This window comes from Borostomias antarcticus (assembly GCF_949987555.1).
Source record: "Borostomias antarcticus genome assembly, chromosome: 12".
NCBI classification, from domain to species: Eukaryota; Metazoa; Chordata; class Actinopteri; order Stomiiformes; family Stomiidae; genus Borostomias; species Borostomias antarcticus.
In genome coordinates this window covers 4,497,183-4,516,560 of record NC_140245.1, presented here as the reverse complement: position 1 = coordinate 4,516,560, position 19,378 = coordinate 4,497,183, and the positions used below count along the sequence as shown (strand labels likewise).

Here is a 19,378-nt window from a genome sequence, read left to right as displayed (position 1 = left end):
GCTGCCGATTGCCGAGGTGAGACGGACCCAGTCTCACCCGGTCCGCGCGCATCAGAACAACCCGGTTGAATAGAACCCGCGGTTGAATAGCCGCCCGGTTTTTACCGCTGAAACCCAGACAGTCCTGCCTCTCGCTTTGCGTTCCGCCCGCATCTAAATGTCACGAGGAACGATAATCCACAAAACATCATTAAGACGAGCTGATACCGGCACTGCCTCGTTTCGAGACTTGTGCGCGAGTGAGCGACAGAAAGACAGGGCACAAAAAATGAGAGAGAGAGAGAGAGAGAGAGAGAGAGAGAGAGAGAGAGAGAGAGAGAGAGAGAGAGAGACAGAGAGAGAGTGAGAGAGAGAGAGAGAGAGAGAGAGACAGAGAGAGACAGAGAGTGAGAGTGCGTGAGTGAGTGAGTGAGTGAGTGAGTGAGTGAGTGAGTGAGTGAGTGAGTGAGTGAGTGAGTGAGTGAGTGAGTGAGTGAGTGAGTGAGTGAGTGAGAGAGAGAGAGAGAGAGAGAGAGAGATGCGCGTAGACCTCTTCAGCCTGAGGCAGTGGTGAGTGACAGCAGCAGAGCCAAGCAGAGCTGAGCCGAGCGGGGTGCATACAGTGTTGTGATCTTCCTTTAAACACGTTATGATGAAAGCATGCGGGTTTGGAGAGCCCTACGGGACCGCGCTCAGAGACCGGGTTTCAACATTCTCTCACTCACAGCATCGTCCATTGCCTCTTCTTTCCTCATCTTCTCACTGCCCTCATTCCCCTAATACATCATCATCATTAACATCATCATCATAATCCCATCCAGATCTTCATCATCCGACCAGTTAACTATGGAATATAGGTTATATAATCTATAGAATGTGTGTTCTTATATGCTAGATAGATAGATAGATAGATAGATAGATAGATAGATAGATAGATAGATAGATAGATAGATAGATAGATAGATAGATAGATAGATAGATAGATATTCTATATTGTCCTTAACAGAAAATTCATTTTCATGTCTGCACAGTGCTACACATGATACAATAGATCATACAATATACAATATAATTCTAATGTAGTATTCTATTCTGGTTCATCAGTCAGTCCTGTGTGAAGGTTATCTTCCCCATTCACATAGGCCTATGTTGGTGTGCTGCTGCCTCATTCAAACAGTCCCATCTTTTATTCAATACACTCATGACTATTTCAGATGGAGCAATGATTTGTTTAAAAAGTGACAACCAACTTGTTTCCCCACAAAGTTCCTCCTAAATTTGGAAGCCCTGTCCAGAGCTGGTCCATGTTAATGTGTTCCCATCTCAAGTTCATAAGGCTGTCAATAAACGGGGAGCCTGTCTTACTGTAGTTTGTGTCTGGGTGTTTGCTACAACAGAGTGCATCATGGTTCATCTTTACTCCTCGCTCATGTTTGATCAGAATAAGAGTGGGAACAGGGTGCCCTCTAGTGGACGAAGATCATCAGTGAGACATTTGACAGAGCAAGGCTGGACCCACATTTTCTAGGGCAAGATTTGTCAAATTTAAGCAAAGTACTGTACTGTTTGGAACAGTATTTGGTATTACTTTGGAAGTAATATTTTTCTCCTGCAAGTTTTTTCAAATGAGGCCCTGTGTCATGTCATGTCATGTCATGCCATATGTCATTACATCTATTTTACAAATGGGTCCCCCTGTCTCTCTGGTCTGACACTGGGAGCTCCTCCAAGTCTGTAATATGCACTTTTGGAACCATAATGGTTCTTTTTGACCTGAAGGGGTTCCATCTGTATCCTTTCAGACAGTTATTGTACTGATAGAATAGCCTACGTTTTATATCATAGTCTTTAAAGTCATAATCCGACTGGCTGATTGTGTTAGTACAACAATAACAGTAACAAAAACAACAACGATATGCTAGTAAACACAGCTGGGGCTGCATGGCACTTTTTCACTCACTGCAGAGTAGGACGTTAACACACAACCAGACTACTGCATAGTTCTGCCTCCCTGTCTCTCCCTCTCTGGTGAGAAGCGATTAAACCAGGCAGCTCTGCTGTGCTCAGCTGAGGGAGAGAAACGGCAGGACCACTAATGAATTGAAGAGAGTAGAATAGTGTAGAACTTTGTTGTCTGTCACTGGTGATGTGAGCTAATGGAACTCGGCATGTAGGTCTTCCGTGAGCTCTGACAGAGTGGGGAGAGAGAGGTGGGGAGGGATGTAGAGAGAAAGAGAGAGAGGGAGAGAGAGAGAGGGAGAGAGAGAGGGAGGGAGAGGGGACTACTAATGGATTAGTCACGGACCCTAAAATAGAGCAGGATCATCATCATCAACATCATCATTGTCAGTTGTAGCCTGTTAAGTACAGCACATGTCAGTCCACCTCTGCATGTCTGTCTGTCTGTCTGTCTGTCTGTCTGTCTGTCTGTCTGTCTGTCTGTCTGTCTGTCTGTCTGTCTGTCTGTCTGTCTGTCTGTCTGTCTGTCTGTCTGTCTGTCTGTCTGTCTGTCTGTCTGTCTGTCTGTCTGTCTGTCTGTCTGTCTGTCTGTCTGTCTGTCTGTCTGTCTGTCTGTCCGTCTGTCCGTCTGTCCGTCTGTCTGTCTACATGCCTGTGTATCTGTCTCTCTATTTGGCTCTCTATCTGTCTGCCTGACCATCTATTTGCCTGTTTATCTGTCTATCTGTCTCCCTGTCCATCAGTATGTGTGTTTTCAGAGCAGATCGTGTGTGGGTGTCTGGAACATGCTCTCCTTCACACAAGCATGGTGACCTCCCTCCAGTACTCTCTCATATATTCTACATCCCTACTCTTCTACCCCTCCATCCATCCCTCCCTCCATCCCTCCAGTACTCTCTCATATATTCTACATCCCTACTCCTCTACCCCTCCATCCATCCCTCCCTCCATCCCTCCAGTACTCTCTCATATATTCTACATCCCTACTCCTCTACCCTTCCATCCATCCATCCCTCCATCCCTCCAGTACTCTCTCATATATTCTACATCCCTACTCCTCTACCCCTCCATCCATCCATCCATCCCTCCCTCCATCCCTCCAGTACTCTCTCATATATTCTACATCCCTACTCCTCTACCCCTCCATCCATCCCTCCCTCCATCCCTCCAGTACTCTTTCATATTTTCTACATCCCTACTCCTCTACCCCTCCATCCATCCATCCATCCATCCCTCCAGTACTCTCTCATATATTCTACATCCCTACTCCTCTACCCCTCCATCCATCCCTCCAGTACTCTGTCATATATTCTACATCGATACTCTTCTACCCCTCCATCCATCCCTCCAGTACACTCTCATATATTCTGCTAAATCCACTCCTTGTGTTTTCCTCCGTCATTCCCTCCTTTCTTTCTTTCTTTCTTTCTTTCTTTCTTTCTTTCTTTCTTTCTTTCTTTCTTTCTTTCTTTCTTTCTTTCTTTCTTTCTTTCTTTCTTTCTTTCTATCTTTCTTTCTTTTTCTTTCTTTCCTTCGTTCTTCTTCTATTCCTCGTTTATCCTCCGCATCCTTCAATCAATCAATCAATCAATTAAAAAATCAATCAATCAATCAATCAATCAATCAAAGCTTTATTTGTATAGCGCATTTCATACCCAGAGGCAACACAATGCGCTTTACAGAGAACAAGGGAGGTGGGCACAGGTCCCACCCCTACATATTCGAGAGGGAAGCAAAAACCAGTACCACCCGGGGGCCAGAAAAGTGAGCTGTAAAAATTCTTCCCTGACCCCTCTCAACAAGGCGATCGAGCAAGCTCCTGGAGCATGTTTGTCTTCCGGCTAAGAACATTTATAAAGCAATAAATTACATTTTCAGAGTAAGACAGGCTAAAAACATCATAGGAGAGACATGGCAAACACTGGTACAGTGCTGTATATGTCAGCGTGTGCTTGAAAGTGTCTGGGCCCAGATAGAGGCAGGGGTTGGGGTAGGGAGGGGGTAGGAAAAGGATACGGACCCGGGTTAGGGTGAGGGGAAGGGGATCTGAGCCCAGGACTGGTGTATGTCTGTGATTTTTTATTTTATTTGATTTATTTGACAAAAGCAGTATATATAAAAACATACAGTATGTCTGCGATGTCAGGGATAAAAGCGAAAAGACTAGGACTTATTTCCATCGCTGTCCCTGATGTACAAGGAGTCCAAGTGGAGACAGGCATCAGCTTAAAGTAGTCAAAGTGGCACTGAATTAAACATGAGGCTAAACTTTTTAGACAATCCTTGTTTAACAGTGTGGATTTGCAAGCTAAGAACCTAGTTCTGGCATTTATTTTCCCAAGAACTTTTAGTGTCATGGAGGCGCCTCCTAAAGTCCCATCTAGGATACAGCCTAGATACTTGACCAAGCGTTGAGATGCAATTGCTACCCCTCCAGTAGCTATGACAAGTTTGTCCTCTTTGCTCAACCTAATTTTAGAACCCATTAACATAGCTTCGGTCTTGCCTAGGTGCAGTAACAGCCTATTTTCAGATAGCCAGGTCTAGACTCTATCTAAGTTCTCTGTTAAAATTTCCTGTATACGATTTTTGTCTTTGTGTGATACAAGAATGGCTGAATCATCTGCATATAAAAACAAGGGGCTAGAGCAGGCAGCTTTCATGTCGTTGATGTAAAGTAAGAAGAGCAATGGCCCAAGCACACTGCCCTGGGGAACCCCGCAGGAAATGGGCATGGACTCAGACAGAACTCCACCAATGTCGACTCGCTGGTCGCTCCCTGACGGATATGACCTCAGCCACCTGATGACAGAGTCATCTAGACCAAGGGCCTTCATCTTCGACAGCAAGATGTTATGGTCAACTGTGTCGAAGGCTTTTTGAAGGTCTAGTAAAACAAGACCACACATTTTCCCTAAATCAATTTCCTTCCTAATAAAGTCAGTAAGATACAGAAGACGTGTCTGTTGAGCATGATGTCCTAAAACCAGACTGCATCTGATACAATAAATTACATTTACATATATATTCAGACATCTGATCGTGTACAACTCTTTCAAAAACCTTGGAGATTACACTCAGAATTGAGACTGGTCTATAGTTGCTAGGGTCTGATTTACTTCCCTTTTTATAGATTAAGGTTACTTTCGCATGTTTAAAATCATTAGGCACGTTACCTTTCTCCAGAGATAGATTAATAATATGAGTTATAGGTGGGGCAATAACAGTCGATGCATCTCTTAAGAACCGAGCACTAATGCCATCGAGCCCAGTGGCCTTGGTAATATTAAGCTCACTTAGCATCTTGCCCACGTAGTCAACTGTAACCATTTTAAAATAAAAGGCTCGGACCCAGGTTAGGGTGAGGGGAAGGGGGACTGGGCCCAGGTCCAGGCCTAAAGCCGGAAGTGGGCTGGTGTATGTCTGTGTGTATGTGTGTGTGTTAACTAAATGCTACGACATCCACAGCAGACACAGGGGTATCTATCGGACTCAGGGTGATACTTCTATCTATCTATACTGTACTAGCCAGTAGAGCTAAGGTCAACTCAGTTCAACCATTCAGAAGTTAATTAGATTGATTAATTATTACATAGCTTTTTGAAACAGAGGTTTTTACCTGAGCACATCAAGGTTGCTCTGCTACAGCATACTGCAGTTCTGTGTCCGGCCACTAGATGGCCACAGTTCCCAGCTGTGCCCCAGTCAGAAAGGCAGGTCGGCTGATCCACACCTGGAGAGTAGACAGAGGAGATGATAGAGAGGAGGTTCCCTGGTGACCTGGCACCATTCAGCTGTCCCAGTATTCTGTACAGGAGGCTGGTATCACGGGAGAGAACAGCACAGAAGATGTAGCACTGGACAGGAGAGCACACAGTAGGACTTAGACAGCTGCTTAACAGGCTGCTTAATCCGACCTCAGACCTCCAAAGAGCACAGTGACGAGGAGAGACCAGAGATGAGACCCCTCAAAGCCTGGGTGGAGTAACCTAACAAACCATCAGCCACGAGAAGGAGAGACCTCCAATAGGCATCACTGACCTGGGGGGGGAGGTCGCAAGGATGAGGAAAGTAGAAGTGAGTATCTCTCTCTCTCTCTCCATGTTTCTCTCACCCAATCTCTCTCTTTCTATTGCTTATTTCTTTCTGTCTCTCTATTTCTTTTCCATCTGTGTGTGTGTGTGTGTGTGCGTGTGTGTGAGTGACAAAGTAAAAAACGCGTTACTGTAACGCCTCTACTTTTGGCAGTAACTAGTAATGTATGTTTTTCAAATTAAAATAACAGTTACAGTCACTGAAATTGAAATGGGCTCATTACTCATTTCTTTTGCCCACATTTCCTGTTTATGATCTAACATCAACGTCATGTGTGCGCAAACTTTTTACAGAATTTTTCCAAATTTATTAAAAATAAAAAGACTGAAACATCACGTTCATAAGTATTCACACCCTTTATTCAGTACTTTGTTGAGGCAACTTTGGCAGCGATTACAGCCTCAAGCTTTGACGCTACAAGCTTGGCACACCTGCATTTGGGGTATTTCTCCCATTCTTCTCAGCAGATCCTCTCAAGCTCTGTCAGGTTAGATGGGGAGCGTTGCTGCACAGCTATTTTCAGGTCAGAGATGTTCAATCAGGTTCAAGACTGGGCTTGGCTGGGCCACTCAAGAACATCCACAGACTTTCTCCAAAGCCACTAATTTGTTCTCTTGGCCCATTTCCCCAGTAACTAGCATTAAAGTAACTCAGTTACTTTTGAAAGAAGTAGGCTACGTAGTAATTGTGGTTACTAATTTTCAGTAACTTGCCCAACACTGGTGTGTGTGTGTGTGTGTGTGTGTGTGTGTGTGTGTGTGTGTGTGTGTGTCTGTGTGTGTTTGTTTGTGTATGTGTGTGTGTGTGTGTGCATGCGTGCATGCGTGCTTGCGTGTGTGTGTGTGCGTGTGTGTGATCATCGGTGGTCTATGCCTCTATGCCCTCTGAATGCATATTGTTAGATCGACCAAATAAGTCTGATCTTCCCTTCCCTCATCACCACATTCATGTGTTCACCTCTTCACTCTGTCACCACAACGTGTTCATCATCACCAACATCTGTGACTCTAATCCTGTGCTCGTCTTCATTGTCTCTGTTCCTCTCATCCTGACATCCATGTGTTGATCTATTCTTGTCACCGTGACATTCGTGTGTTCATCGTCGTCAATTATGAGTGGCATCGCTTCCCCAGGCAGATAATGGCAGTGTTCAGTTTCTGAATCCCCCCTTAGATAGAAAACAACACTCAATAGTCCTTTGGTAGCCTACTGAACACACATGCAGTGTGTGTGTGTGTGTGTGTGTGTGTGTGTGTGTGTGTGTGTGCGTGCGTGTGTGCGCGCGTGCGTGCGTGTTTTCATATGTGTGCGCGTGCACCCCCCAAAGCGCGCCACCCGTGCGAAAAATAGGTTTTTAGCACACATCTGACGTCACTTATTCAATCGATTCGATACACCCGCTGCACCTCGACGCTGTCACCTGTACACAACTCGACTACGTCTGTACTGAAACCTACGGAGCATGTTACCATCTAACCTATTTACGCCGCACTCTTGAGATTTCGAGCCTTCTGTCTTAGACGCTGGTTACGGTAACGTTACAACGTTAAACCGAAACATTTGGGGCGAGGGGTTTACTGGTGTGGGCTACTGGCTGCGGTGAAACCGTTCATTCAGTACGAGCGAGCTACACTGGCGATGGAACGCGCACCAGCAGCAGCGCAGACACAGTAATCTCTTCAACTGCCAAAATTGCGGCCGGGATCAAATACAACTCTCTTTCTCCTTCTCAGAGGAGAGACAGGAGAATCATCATGTCGGCGAAGGAGAGATTGAAAGGGAAGGTGACCAAAGACAGCGTCACCTTGCTGCCTTGCTTCTATTTCGTAGAGGTAGGTGAGTTTGTCATTCCGCGACAGTTCTACTGTTTGCGCAGCAAACAGCTGGCGATGCGCAAGAGATGCATTCCGTAAGCACAGGCTACCTATCTGTTTACACGGTGCCACCGTCGACAATGCAAATCATCCACGGACGATTTACATCCCACACAGCCTACAGGTTGCCAAGGAGATGCGTGCCATTCCCGGTGAGCCCGGTGCGTCGGTATGCGGGTCACGTCTAAGGCTCGGAGTAAAATGATGAGCGCCGGTAATAAAAACGACTCATTCAAGGTTACGAGCGGATTCCGCCCGGTCCCTGCACGGGCTACCCCGCCGTGATGTGTGTCAGTTAGACTACCGCATCTGTATGATGTGAATGGCGTCGTGGAATATTAATCACCTCGCGCATCTATTGAACCATTAATAATATTCTTATAATAATATCGATCTCCGGTGCATTGATCCCGCAAAGCCGCGTATGTTGGGGCCAATAGGGCTGTCCTAACGAGACCCTGTAGCATGACCGGGTTTGAGTATAGAAAACACACGCACACACACACCTCTACACCATTTTAACCCTGACTGTTTGTTTACTCCCACGCATTGATTATGGAGCTGTGGGAATCACGTGACCATATTAGCATGAATATTGATAATACACATAGGAAAGGAGGGTGGATTGATGGATGTTTGGATGATAGATTGATAGATGGATGATGTTTGGAAGGATAGATTGATAGATGAATGAATGGATGGATGGATGGATGTCCTGCCTGTGGTGAAGTGGTGTAATACTGCATCTGTTGAGACTGATGTTTAGGACTGTCGACTATTGTAGCAGAGGTTGTTTAGATAATGCTTGTGTGGTGAGTAGCCCTGTCTGCAACTGAACAGCCCAGATATCGCGGTAGAGATTTGGGTTCCCGTGTGGAAGGTCCGTGGTTCGATCCCCACCTAACCCACCTGAAGGTTGTTGGTTCTGTTAGGTCTGGTGATGATCCTACTCTGCTGTATCAACAAGTTGTACAGTAAGTTCTGAACTGAGTCAGTCACTGGGTAAACTAGTCTGGCCAATGAGGAGGAAAGAGAATGAAAGGGTTGGGAGACAGAGAGAGGGGTGGGTGGAGACATGCAGGCAGACAGACATACAAACAGGCAGACAGACATACAGGCAGACAGACAGGCAGATAGACAGGCAGACAGACAGGCAGACAGAGACAAACAGACAGACAGACATACAGGCAAATAGACAGACAGGCAAATAGACAGACAGGCAGACAGGCATACAGGCAGATAGGCAGACAGACATACAGGCAGACAGACAGGCAGACAGAGGGGCAGGCAGAAAGAGAGCCACAGCCAGAGAGGCAAACAGACAGGTGGATGGACATGTGCAGGGGCGGAGATCCTGGGGGGGTCACGGGGGACATGTCCCCCCCCAATATTTGAGATCATTAAAATTGCTCCCCCCAATATTTAGATTGGGGTAGTGGCATTCAAATGACCATACAGCCGCGTAGGAAGATATTCCCCCCCAAAAATACTCTTTCAAAATTTCAATGTAAATGTCCCCCCCAAAGTTGGATACAGATCCCCACCACTGGACATGTGGACAAACGGACGAATCACAGAGAGAGAAGCAGACAGACAGGATTCCTATGTGGTCAGTTGGCTCTCTAGTACAGCCAAGTTATCTCCATGGAAGCAGAGGAAATTATAGCTTAATTTATCAGTCGACAAGTGTCGTACGACAAATGTCTGTCTACAGAAAAAAGCATTTATACTTAAGCGAAGTGTCTGATCACCTCCATGGTAACTTGTAGACGCATGGCTGATTGATCCATGGCAACGAACGTGGCTTCTATCTAGCTATCCAATCACAGCTGTGCCACGAAAGTGACGGCGTCTGTGACGTTTGGTCAAGACACCCCTGTCCGACATAAAAAAAGTGTAGACATCATGTATGTCTTTCGACACTTTCAAAAGTGTCGTACGACGAAGTATAAATTGGCCCCATGATTGTTTCTTCCCATTCTATTGGGATAGAAGGATAGACAGGATAGGAGCGACTGGGGGGGTAGTAGAGTTGGGGGGTAGTTACAGAGACTGGGGGGGTAGTAGAGTTGGGGGGTAGTTACAGAGACTGGGGGGGTAGTAGAGTTGGGGGGCAGGATAGGAGCGACTGGGGGGGTAGTAGAGTTGGGGGGTAGTTACAGAGACTGGGGGGGGTAGTAGAGTTGGGGGGTAGTTACAGAGCCTGGGGGTGGGGGGTAGTAGAGTTGGGGGGTAAATACAGAAACTGGGGGGGTAGTAGAGTTGGGGGGTAGTTGCAGAGCCTGGGAGGGGGGGGGGGGGTAGTAGAGTTGGAACGTAGTTACAGAGACTGGGGGGGGTAGTAGAGTTGTGGGGTAGTTACAGAGCCTTGGGGGGGGGGGGGGGGGGGGGTAGTAGATTTGAGGGGTAGTTACAGAGCCTTTATAAACGTCCAGTGCTGTTGGCTGTATTCACTCAATGCTATTCTATTCTGGCTCAGTCTTGGATTCTTGGATGCACATGTTAAGTTTACAAATCTTTGTGTTCTCTCTCTCTCTCTCTCTCTCTCTCTCTCTCCCTGACCCTTACCCCCCTTCCCCTCCAACCCCCCCCCCCCTCCACCAACCCCAGCTGCCCATCCTGGCCTCCTCGGTGGTCAGTCTCTACTTCCTGGAGTTGACAGACGTGTTCCGGCCGGTCACCGCGGGTTACAGCTGCAACGACCGCAGTCTGAGCATGCCCTACGTTGACCCCGCCCAGGAGGTCATTCCCCTCATCATGCTCTTCAGCCTGGCCTTCGCTGGACCCGCCGCCACGGTCAGTACTCACCAGAACCACCAACTAGCTCTACTAACTAGTACTTCTGACTAATACTACTAACTAGTACTTCAGACTAGTACAGTACTACTAACTGTTCTGGATGTGTGCATGTATGTATGTACTGACACTACTGTGTATATATATATATATGAGAGAGATAGAGAGAGAGATTATTATTATACATATTTATACAAACTATATATATATATATATATATATATATATAATATTCTATATTTTTCTGTATACTGTATCCTTTATTATGGATATTCACTACTATGTATATTCTTTATTCCAACCTTTGCTGTACTTTCTCACTGCCGAAACGCCCAAATTTCCCCCACAGGGATGATTAAAATTCATATCTATCCATCTACTACTTCTGCTATAATAATACCAGCTGCCATGGTCCGTACTGACTAGTAATATAAACTAGCACTACTTACTCGCACTGATAACTATGACTGCTAACTAGTAGTACTAACTAACTAGCATAACCAACTATAACTTACTAGTACCACAAAGTAGTATTGACCAGATTTAACTAGTACCATTATCTGACCAACTAGTCTTGCATGGCGAGACCCAACTCCACACTTGGTTAACGCTGTGTCAGCGCTGGACTAGGGTCTGGCTTGACCCATTACCATTCGGGGATAGGGGGGGGGGTGTCTCTTAAACCAATCACAATTGTCTTCGGTGGAGCGGTTGCTAGGCTGTTGTTGTTTCATGCAGTCTGGATTGGCCAAGCACATGAAGTGGTGCCACTGATAAACGAATGACCAAAACCTTCCCTAACTAGTACCTACAGTACCTGGTCAAGTCAGGTAGATAGAGGGCTCCTCCTCCACTAACTCCACTGTTTATATATACTGACGATGACTGAGATGTACAGTCAGTTCACTGAATCTATACAGATGTAATCTATACAAATGTAATCTATACAAATGTAATGTCTACAAATGTAATTCGATTTGGATAAATCTCTTCGTGTTACTCCCCTCAGACAGGAGGCTGCGGTCCTTCAGGACCACAACCACTCGCTGCAGAGGCTACCTCTTCCCCACGGCCACCAGCCTCATCAACGAGGCTGGTGTCCCCCTCTGATTCCACCCCCCCTTGCCCCGACCGCCCCCCCCCCCCCCCGCCCAAATTCCTAGCATGTTGAAAACCCCCCAATGGCAATAAAACAAATTCTGGTTCTGATTCTGATGCTGGCTCCACCCAGACAGTAAAAATCCAGAGTGTTTAATATTGATGAACTGTTGGGCTTGAATGATACACATGAGACTGAGTCTCAGTTACCCAGAGCGCTCTGGTGTTTTTAGGCTTGAATGTTTTCATGTAGTACGACTGTGAGTCAGAGAATAACGGAGGAGTTGGCCGAGTCACAGAGGAGCTAGCTAGCTAGAGCTGCTTCTCATGGTCTTACTGGGTCGTCTCCTATCCTTACTCTGCTCTCTCTTACTGTATCTCTCCTGTTCTGCTCTCTTCTCTGGCCCTACTCTGCCCTGCTCTGCTCTCTCATCTGTTCTACTCTTTCTGTAAATATCTCATCTATCCTTCTCTCTCTCTCTCTCTCTCTCTCTCTCCCTCTCTCTCCCTCTCTGACTCTCTCTCTCCCTCTCTGACTCTCTCTCTCTCTCTCACTACTCTGCTTTCTCCCTCTCTCTCCCTCTCTCTCTCTCTCTCCCTCTCTCTCTCCCTATCTCTCTCCCTCTCTGACTCTCTCTCTCCCTCTCTGACTCTCTCTCTCTCTCACTACTCTGCTCTCTCCCTCTCTCTCTCTCTCTCTCTCTCCCTCTCTCTCTCCCTCCCTCTCTCTCTCTCTCTCTCTCTCCCTCTCTCTCTCGCTACTCTGCTCTCTCCCCCCCCCTCTCTCTCTCTCTCCCTCTCTGTCTCTCTCTCTCCCTCTCTCTCTCCCTCTCTGACTCTCTCTCCCTCCCTCTCTGTCTCTCTCTCTCCCTCCCTCTCTGTCTCTCTCTCTCTCTCCCTCTCTCTCTCTCTCTCTCTCTCTCTCTCTCTCTCTCTCTCTCTCTCTCTCTGTTCAGGCATTTCGCTCTGCTGTTGTAGATAACTGCGACCTCAGCAAGCAGATGTGTGTCTGGTTCTGTTGGGTTTTTCAGGTCCTTAGCAGAGCAGAAACGGGTTAGTGGGACACTCAGCTCTGTAGTAGTGAAGCCTAGAGAGACAGTGAGGAGCACAACCTCTCATCTCAGCAAGCCAGGAGCTGCAAGGTTTACGTAGGCTTCAGGCCTCTGTCTGCCTGCCTGTCTGCCTGTCTGTCTGTCCGTCTGTCTGTCTTGTCTGTCTGTCTGCCTCCCTCTTGCTCATTCTGTCTGTCTGTCTGTCTGTCTGCCTCTGGCTCATTCTGTCTGTCTGCCGTCCTGTCTGCTTTTCATAATGTGTATCTCATTTTAACCCTCCTCTCTCTCCCACCTCCTCCCCTCTCTACTCCTCCTCTACTCCTCCTCCACTCCTCCTCCCTCTATCCTACCAAATCATGCTAGGAGAGGGTATACTGCACTGCTGTCTATCTAACCTCCCTCCTCCTCTCCTCCTCTCCTCCTCCTCTCCTCCTGCCTCTCTAATAGATCATGCTAGGGGAGGGTATTCTCTACTGCTGTCTGTCCAGGAGGAACTCTGGTCTGAAGACGGAGGCCAGCATCAACGCTGCCGGCTGCAACTTCAACTCCTACATACGCAGGGCGGTCCGCTTCGTGGGTAGGAGCTGTGTGGCACGCACACGCACACAGATTCGCGCAAACACATACAAACACACACACACGCAAACACATACAAACACACACTCACACACACGCTCATGCAAACACACACATAATCATGCAAACATATACTGTATGCACACACCCAAACTCAAACACAAACGCACACACTCACCAAACCTCTCCCTCCCTCCCCTCCCTGTCTCTCTGACCCCCCCCCCCCCCCCAACCCAGGAGTGCACGTGTTCGGTCTGTGCATCACGGCTCTGATCACCGACGTCCTGCAGCTGTCCACCGGCTACCACGCCCCCTACTTCCTGACCGTGTGCAAGCCCAACCTGACCGCGCTCAACCTCACCTGCGACGACCACACCGCCTTCATCATGGACGACATCTGCTCTGGGCCCGACCTGGCCCTCATCAACGCCGGCAGGTAGCGCTCACGGGTGTACCACGTTTGAACTGTGGTCAGATGTGGTTGAATTGTGGTCGTGTGTCCTTATACTGCGGTCACATGTCCTTATACGGTGTGGTTATACTGTAGTCGTGTGTGGTTGAACTGTGGTCAGATGTGGTTGAATTGTGGTCGTGTGTTCTTATACTGCGGTCATGTGTCCTTATACGGTGTGGTTATACTGTAGTCGTGTGTGGTTGAACTGTGGTCATGTTGTGGTCATAAAGGACATCTCCGCCACCTGGCGCTCATCAACTCTGACTGGTTAGAATGGTAACATAATGGACAGAAATGCTATATTTAGATATAATTATACATAGGTTGTGTTTGTATGTAGTATAGCGCTGTTTTGGGGTGACGTATGGCTACAATGTGCCCAGGACTGATTCAAGGATGTTTAGGGCGGCAAGTCAATGTGGTTGTGTTATGGGTAGAACCCTAAACATACAGTTTAGGGTTCTGCTGTGGTTATGGAAGATGTATATGTTGAGACAGCGCTGGTTGTGGACAGGGTTTGGATGTAAAGTATAGCAGAGACAGATGCACACCTACACACACACACCTTGCTATACTGTAGCCTGTGCTAGTGACTCATCAGGCAGGGAGGCCTGCATCTGTTTAACATCATTCGCTTTTCATATAGGCGCAGTTTCTTGACTTAAATAATTTAAAGATTATAGGCTCGCTTTTGCAGGATCTCGGTTGACGATGTGGTCAAGGGTATTTGAGTGAGCTGCTGGCAGGTCTCGCGCTTTCTCACAGTTGTTATAATATAATATATAATATAATATATATAATTATAGTAGTTATTAAATACGAATATAACTGACAAATCCACCCGCAATCCACCCGAAATTAATCACAATCACCCACCCATTAGTCACCCACCCGCGGATGCGGATATCCGCGGATGTCGCGGATATATCCGCATTCCGCAATATTCGCATCTCTACCACACACACACACACACACACATACAAACACAACCACCGCACGCACACACACACGCACACACACACAGGTTCTCCGCCCGCCCTTAAGTTTGATAGAATGTTCAGTTACACACATACTAACACACCCACCGCATGCACACACACACACACACACTCACACCCACCGCATGCACAGACACACACACACACACACACACACACACACACACACACACACCTTCACACACACACACCAGGCTCCTCCACTGCAGTGTCTCACAGATTGTTCAGTTCTTCTCCCAGGCTGTCAGTTCCTGTGTACTCATTAATATTCAGCATGTGTACATCCTCCTCCAGCCACTCAGGAAGGCCGGCTCATTTGCATAGGACAGCAGGGCCTTAGTGTTGACCTCTCCAGGTCTCTGTCCTCTGTCCTCCCCTGAGGGAGTCCGTACTAGTCTAAGGTGGACAGAAGAGAGAGATTGAGGCAGGGGGACTGAGACGAGAGAGAGAGAGAGAGAGAGAGAGAAAGGGAGAGAGGGAGGGAGAGAGACACTGAGGCAGGACAGTGGAGGACAGGAGATCTTGTGGTTGATATATTGATATATACTGTATGTATATATTGTATGCTATATGGACCTGAGCAAGTCGTCAGTGAGGGGGAAACACTGGATTAGTTCGGTGCAGGGAAATAAAGCAGCAGGGAGAAACATGTATACCGTGTGAATCCTTATTGATCATTAGACCCTAAAGACCCTGGCAACATGTCAGCCTGTCACACACAGGCAATACAACGTCTGAATCTGAATCCCACCCCCTCTCTAACAATCTGTCTTCTCTCTCTCTCTCTCTCTTTCTTTCTCTCTCTCTTTTTCTCTCTGTCTTTCTTTTTTTCTCTCTCTTTCTTTCTCCCTCTCTCTTTCTCTCTCTCTTTCTCTCTCTTTCTCTCTCTTTCTTTCTCCCTCTCTCTCTCTCTCTCTCTCTCTCCAGGAAATCATTTCCTTCTCAACATGCTACTCTGGCGTCCTTCGCTGCTGTCTACATCTCTGTGTGTATAATAACGCGCACGCACACACACACACACACTCTATCCAGCCATACTTCGACACACAAGACGCACGCGCGCACGCACCTCACCGCCGTGTCCGTGTGCGCAGATGTACTTCAACGCCACGCTGACGGACTCGTCCAAGCTGCTGAAGCCGCTGCTGGTGTTCAGCTTCGTCATGATGGCCATCATGGCCGGCCTCACCAGGATCATCCAGTTCAGGAACCACGCCGTGGACGTCTACTGCGGCTTCCTGCTGGGCGGCGGCATCGCCCTCTACCTGGTAACGCCTCGGCGCACCACTAGAGACCCCCGTAGAACGCCAGAGCACCAACACTCTAGAATGCCCCCCTCAACACTCTAGAACCCTCCAGATCACCTTACAGACGGAACACTGACATTCTAGAATCAAACTGATATTGTGAACTGAATTGATGAACTGAATTGATTGTAGAGTGAAGGAGAACATAGGATATCCAGTTGAATAGCCAATAGTCTGCTCATGGCCTGGTTCATAGCCAGTTATAAATACCACCTCCCACACACACTCCAGACTGCAGGAACACACACTCACACTCACACACACACACACACACACACACACACACACACACACACACACTCACACTCACACTCACTCACTCACTCTGACACTTCCTGGCCTGCCCACAGTACACACGCACATACACACACACACACACACACACACACACACACACACACAAACACACACTCACTCTGACACTTCCTAGCCTGCCCACAGTACACACCCACACAGATCCTTGTAGTATGGAGAGAGCTGCAGGCAGTGGGATTGTAGTTGTGTTGGACCGTCACTGTGTGTCCTCCGGTTATGACAACTCCCTGACCAGCGTGTGTGTGTGTGTGTGTGTGTGTGTGTGTGTGTGTGTGTGTGTGTGTGTGTGCGCAGGGTCTGTATGCAGTAGGTAACTTCCAGGCCAGCGAGGACCGCTCCAGACAGCAGACCCCCCCTCCCTTGCGCGAGCCCCCCCTCTCCTCTGTCCCGAACCTCAGCCAGAACGCCGGGCGCCACCCACAGCCCAACTGTCTCAACAGCGACGGCCTCTCAGCCAGCCAATCAGAGGCCATGCTGACGCGTGTCCCTTCCCACCGCGAGGCCTCATTGGCCAGTCTGAAAAGGCAGAGCGCCGAGGTGGAGGTCATCACGCCACCGAGCCCTCTGGGTAATCAGGACAGCCTGGTTACCTTCAGCAACACCCTGCCACGGTGAGACAGTAGCACACACATACATATACATATGCCCCCTGACCTGTGACCTCATATCCTGACTCTTGACCTCCTCTCCCCTCCGCCTAGGTCGCACGGAGGCTCCGCCCCCGAGGAGAACCACCGGGTTCCGCGTCGCCACGCCTCCATTCACGCCTCCATGGACTCCCAGCGCTCCAAGCAGCTGCTCTCCCAGTGGAAGAGCAAGAACGAGAACAGGAAGCTGTCACTACAGGTGAGGGAAGGGGACAAACTACATACAGTTGATCTTTTGGAGAAGAGAGGGAAAAATGTGTAAATTTTTTACGGTTTGGTGTTGAGTGATCGGCAACTCAATATTTTTACTTCCAAGTTTTGCAAAGCCTTCTTTATGTCTCTATTCAGTGAAGATTCAATGAAGTCTTTTCATCATCACTTAGAAGGCTGAGTTTTACACCCATTCAAATACCTTGAACATGTTTCCCTCTGGTTTTGCTCAATCTGTCCTGTCCTGTCCTGTCCTGCCCTACGCTGTCCTGTCCTGTCCTGTCCTGTCCTGTCCTGTCCTGTCCTGTCCTGTCCTGTCCTGTCCTGTCCTGTCCTGTCCTGTCCTGTCCTGTCCTGCAGGTGATGGACAGTGGGGTGGTAGTGGGCCGCTCCTCCCCTTCCTCCTGCTCCTCCCCCCAGAGGACGATGGAGCTCCGATGCAGCTCCGAGCCGTCCGCCATGGGCCTGGAGGCGGAGCTCCGCGCCGGGGCCCACGTCCCCGCCCAGTACCGCCAGCTGGCGGCCAGCACCGTGCCCCTGACCAATCACAACCACCTCCCGCACAACGGCAGCAGCGGATTGGCCGGAGGGGCGCGGGTCTCCATCCAGTCGCGCCCCGGCTCCTCCCAGCTAGTGCACATCCCCGAGGAGATGCCCGACCACGTGACCAACAGCCCCGCCCCCCACCAGGACGAGGACGAATCAGAGGACAACGGCGTGGGCTGCGGGCTGGGAGGGGGCGGGGGCTCCGTGCGTGCCAAGTGGCTGAAGGTGGCGGAGAAGAGCGGCGCCCCCTGCAGGGCGGGAGGACAGCCCCGGATCATGGCCGTCATGGCGCTGTCCAAACAGCAGGGGCTGCTGGGTAACCGGGACCGGGAGGGCAGCTCCGAGGACGGCAGCACCGTCAGCTGCACCGGCTCCATACGCTACCGCGCCCTGAACGAGCAGGAGCCCAGCCCCCCGGGTCACCAGGGCCCGCCCGGGGGGGGCATCGTGAGGGTGGAGGCCCACCCAGAGAACAGGCCGGTGGTCCGGCCCCCCAGCACGGACGGGAGCGGCTCGTGGCGGTGGAAGCCTCCGGATCAGCGCGGCAGCCTGCGCCAGTCCACCTTCGAGCTCAACGACCTCAACCGTGACTCGGAGAGCTGCGATTCGATGAGGGACGGCTACCCGGGCTCGGTGGACGGGCGGCGGAGCGCGGCGGGGATGGACACGGGCAGCGAGCACGGAGGGGGGCAGTATCCCCCCTCGCACCCCCACGTGGTCCACCCCCTGCACCCCCTCCACACCATGCACCCCGGGCACCCCCACCAGCAGCAGAGCATCACCACCATCCGGGTGACCCCCGTGGAGGGGGCGGGGAGCGAGGCGGGGTCCGACACCCACTCCGTGGCCTCCAGCCGGGACTCCACCCTCAGGAGGAAGGGCACCATCATCCTCCTTCCGGAGAGGGGGCCCAGCCCCGACAACGCCAACCGCCACATCTACTACCCCCGGGCGTCGCCCTCGCCCTCCCCAACCCCGCCCCCAACCCTCGGCCTGGCCTATAAGGAGACCCTGGGACTGGCCTATAAGGAATGAGGCCCCGCCCCCACCAAGCTCCACCCCCCACCCAAACCCCCACCCCCCACCACCGTTGGACTTGCCTATAGGGATCAAGCAGCTACATCTCTGACTGGCTAAGTGGCGTTCAGTAGAAAATGAGCCTGTGATCAGCTGTTTTCTGTGATCTACCACAACTGGACTCAACCACATTAACTACAGTACCACTATGAGTACCGTAGTTCGACAGCTGCTGCACTGTGCCACACTTCAGACCCACGGCTAGTCGACTAGCTGGTCTACTTCAGACCCACGGCTAGTCGACTAGCTGGTCTACTTCAGACTCACAGCTAGTCGACTAGCTGGTCTACTTCAGACTCACGGCTAGTCGACTAGCTGGTCTACTTAAGACTCACTGCTAGTTGACTAGCTGGTCTGTTAGTATAACTGGTTCTGACAGCCCGATAGACTGTGGT

The 19,378-nt window shown here is 49.5% G+C and overlaps 1 protein-coding gene across 1 annotated transcript; it reads left to right on the top strand.

The window, feature by feature from the left end:
- Window positions 1-7,787: 7,787 nt before the first annotated feature.
- On the top strand, window positions 7,788-18,941 carry plppr4a (phospholipid phosphatase related 4a; the record flags this gene model as incomplete). The annotated part of the gene is made up of 9 exons (XM_084447219.1): window positions 7,788-7,865; window positions 10,518-10,703; window positions 13,301-13,430; window positions 13,667-13,865; window positions 15,809-15,866; window positions 15,976-16,149; window positions 16,798-17,114; window positions 17,205-17,349; window positions 17,721-18,941. The coding sequence occupies 9 exons, from the start codon at window positions 7,788-7,790 to the stop codon at window positions 18,939-18,941; spliced, it is 2,508 nt and encodes an 835-aa protein (XP_084303345.1).
- Window positions 18,942-19,378: the final 437 nt, after the last annotated feature.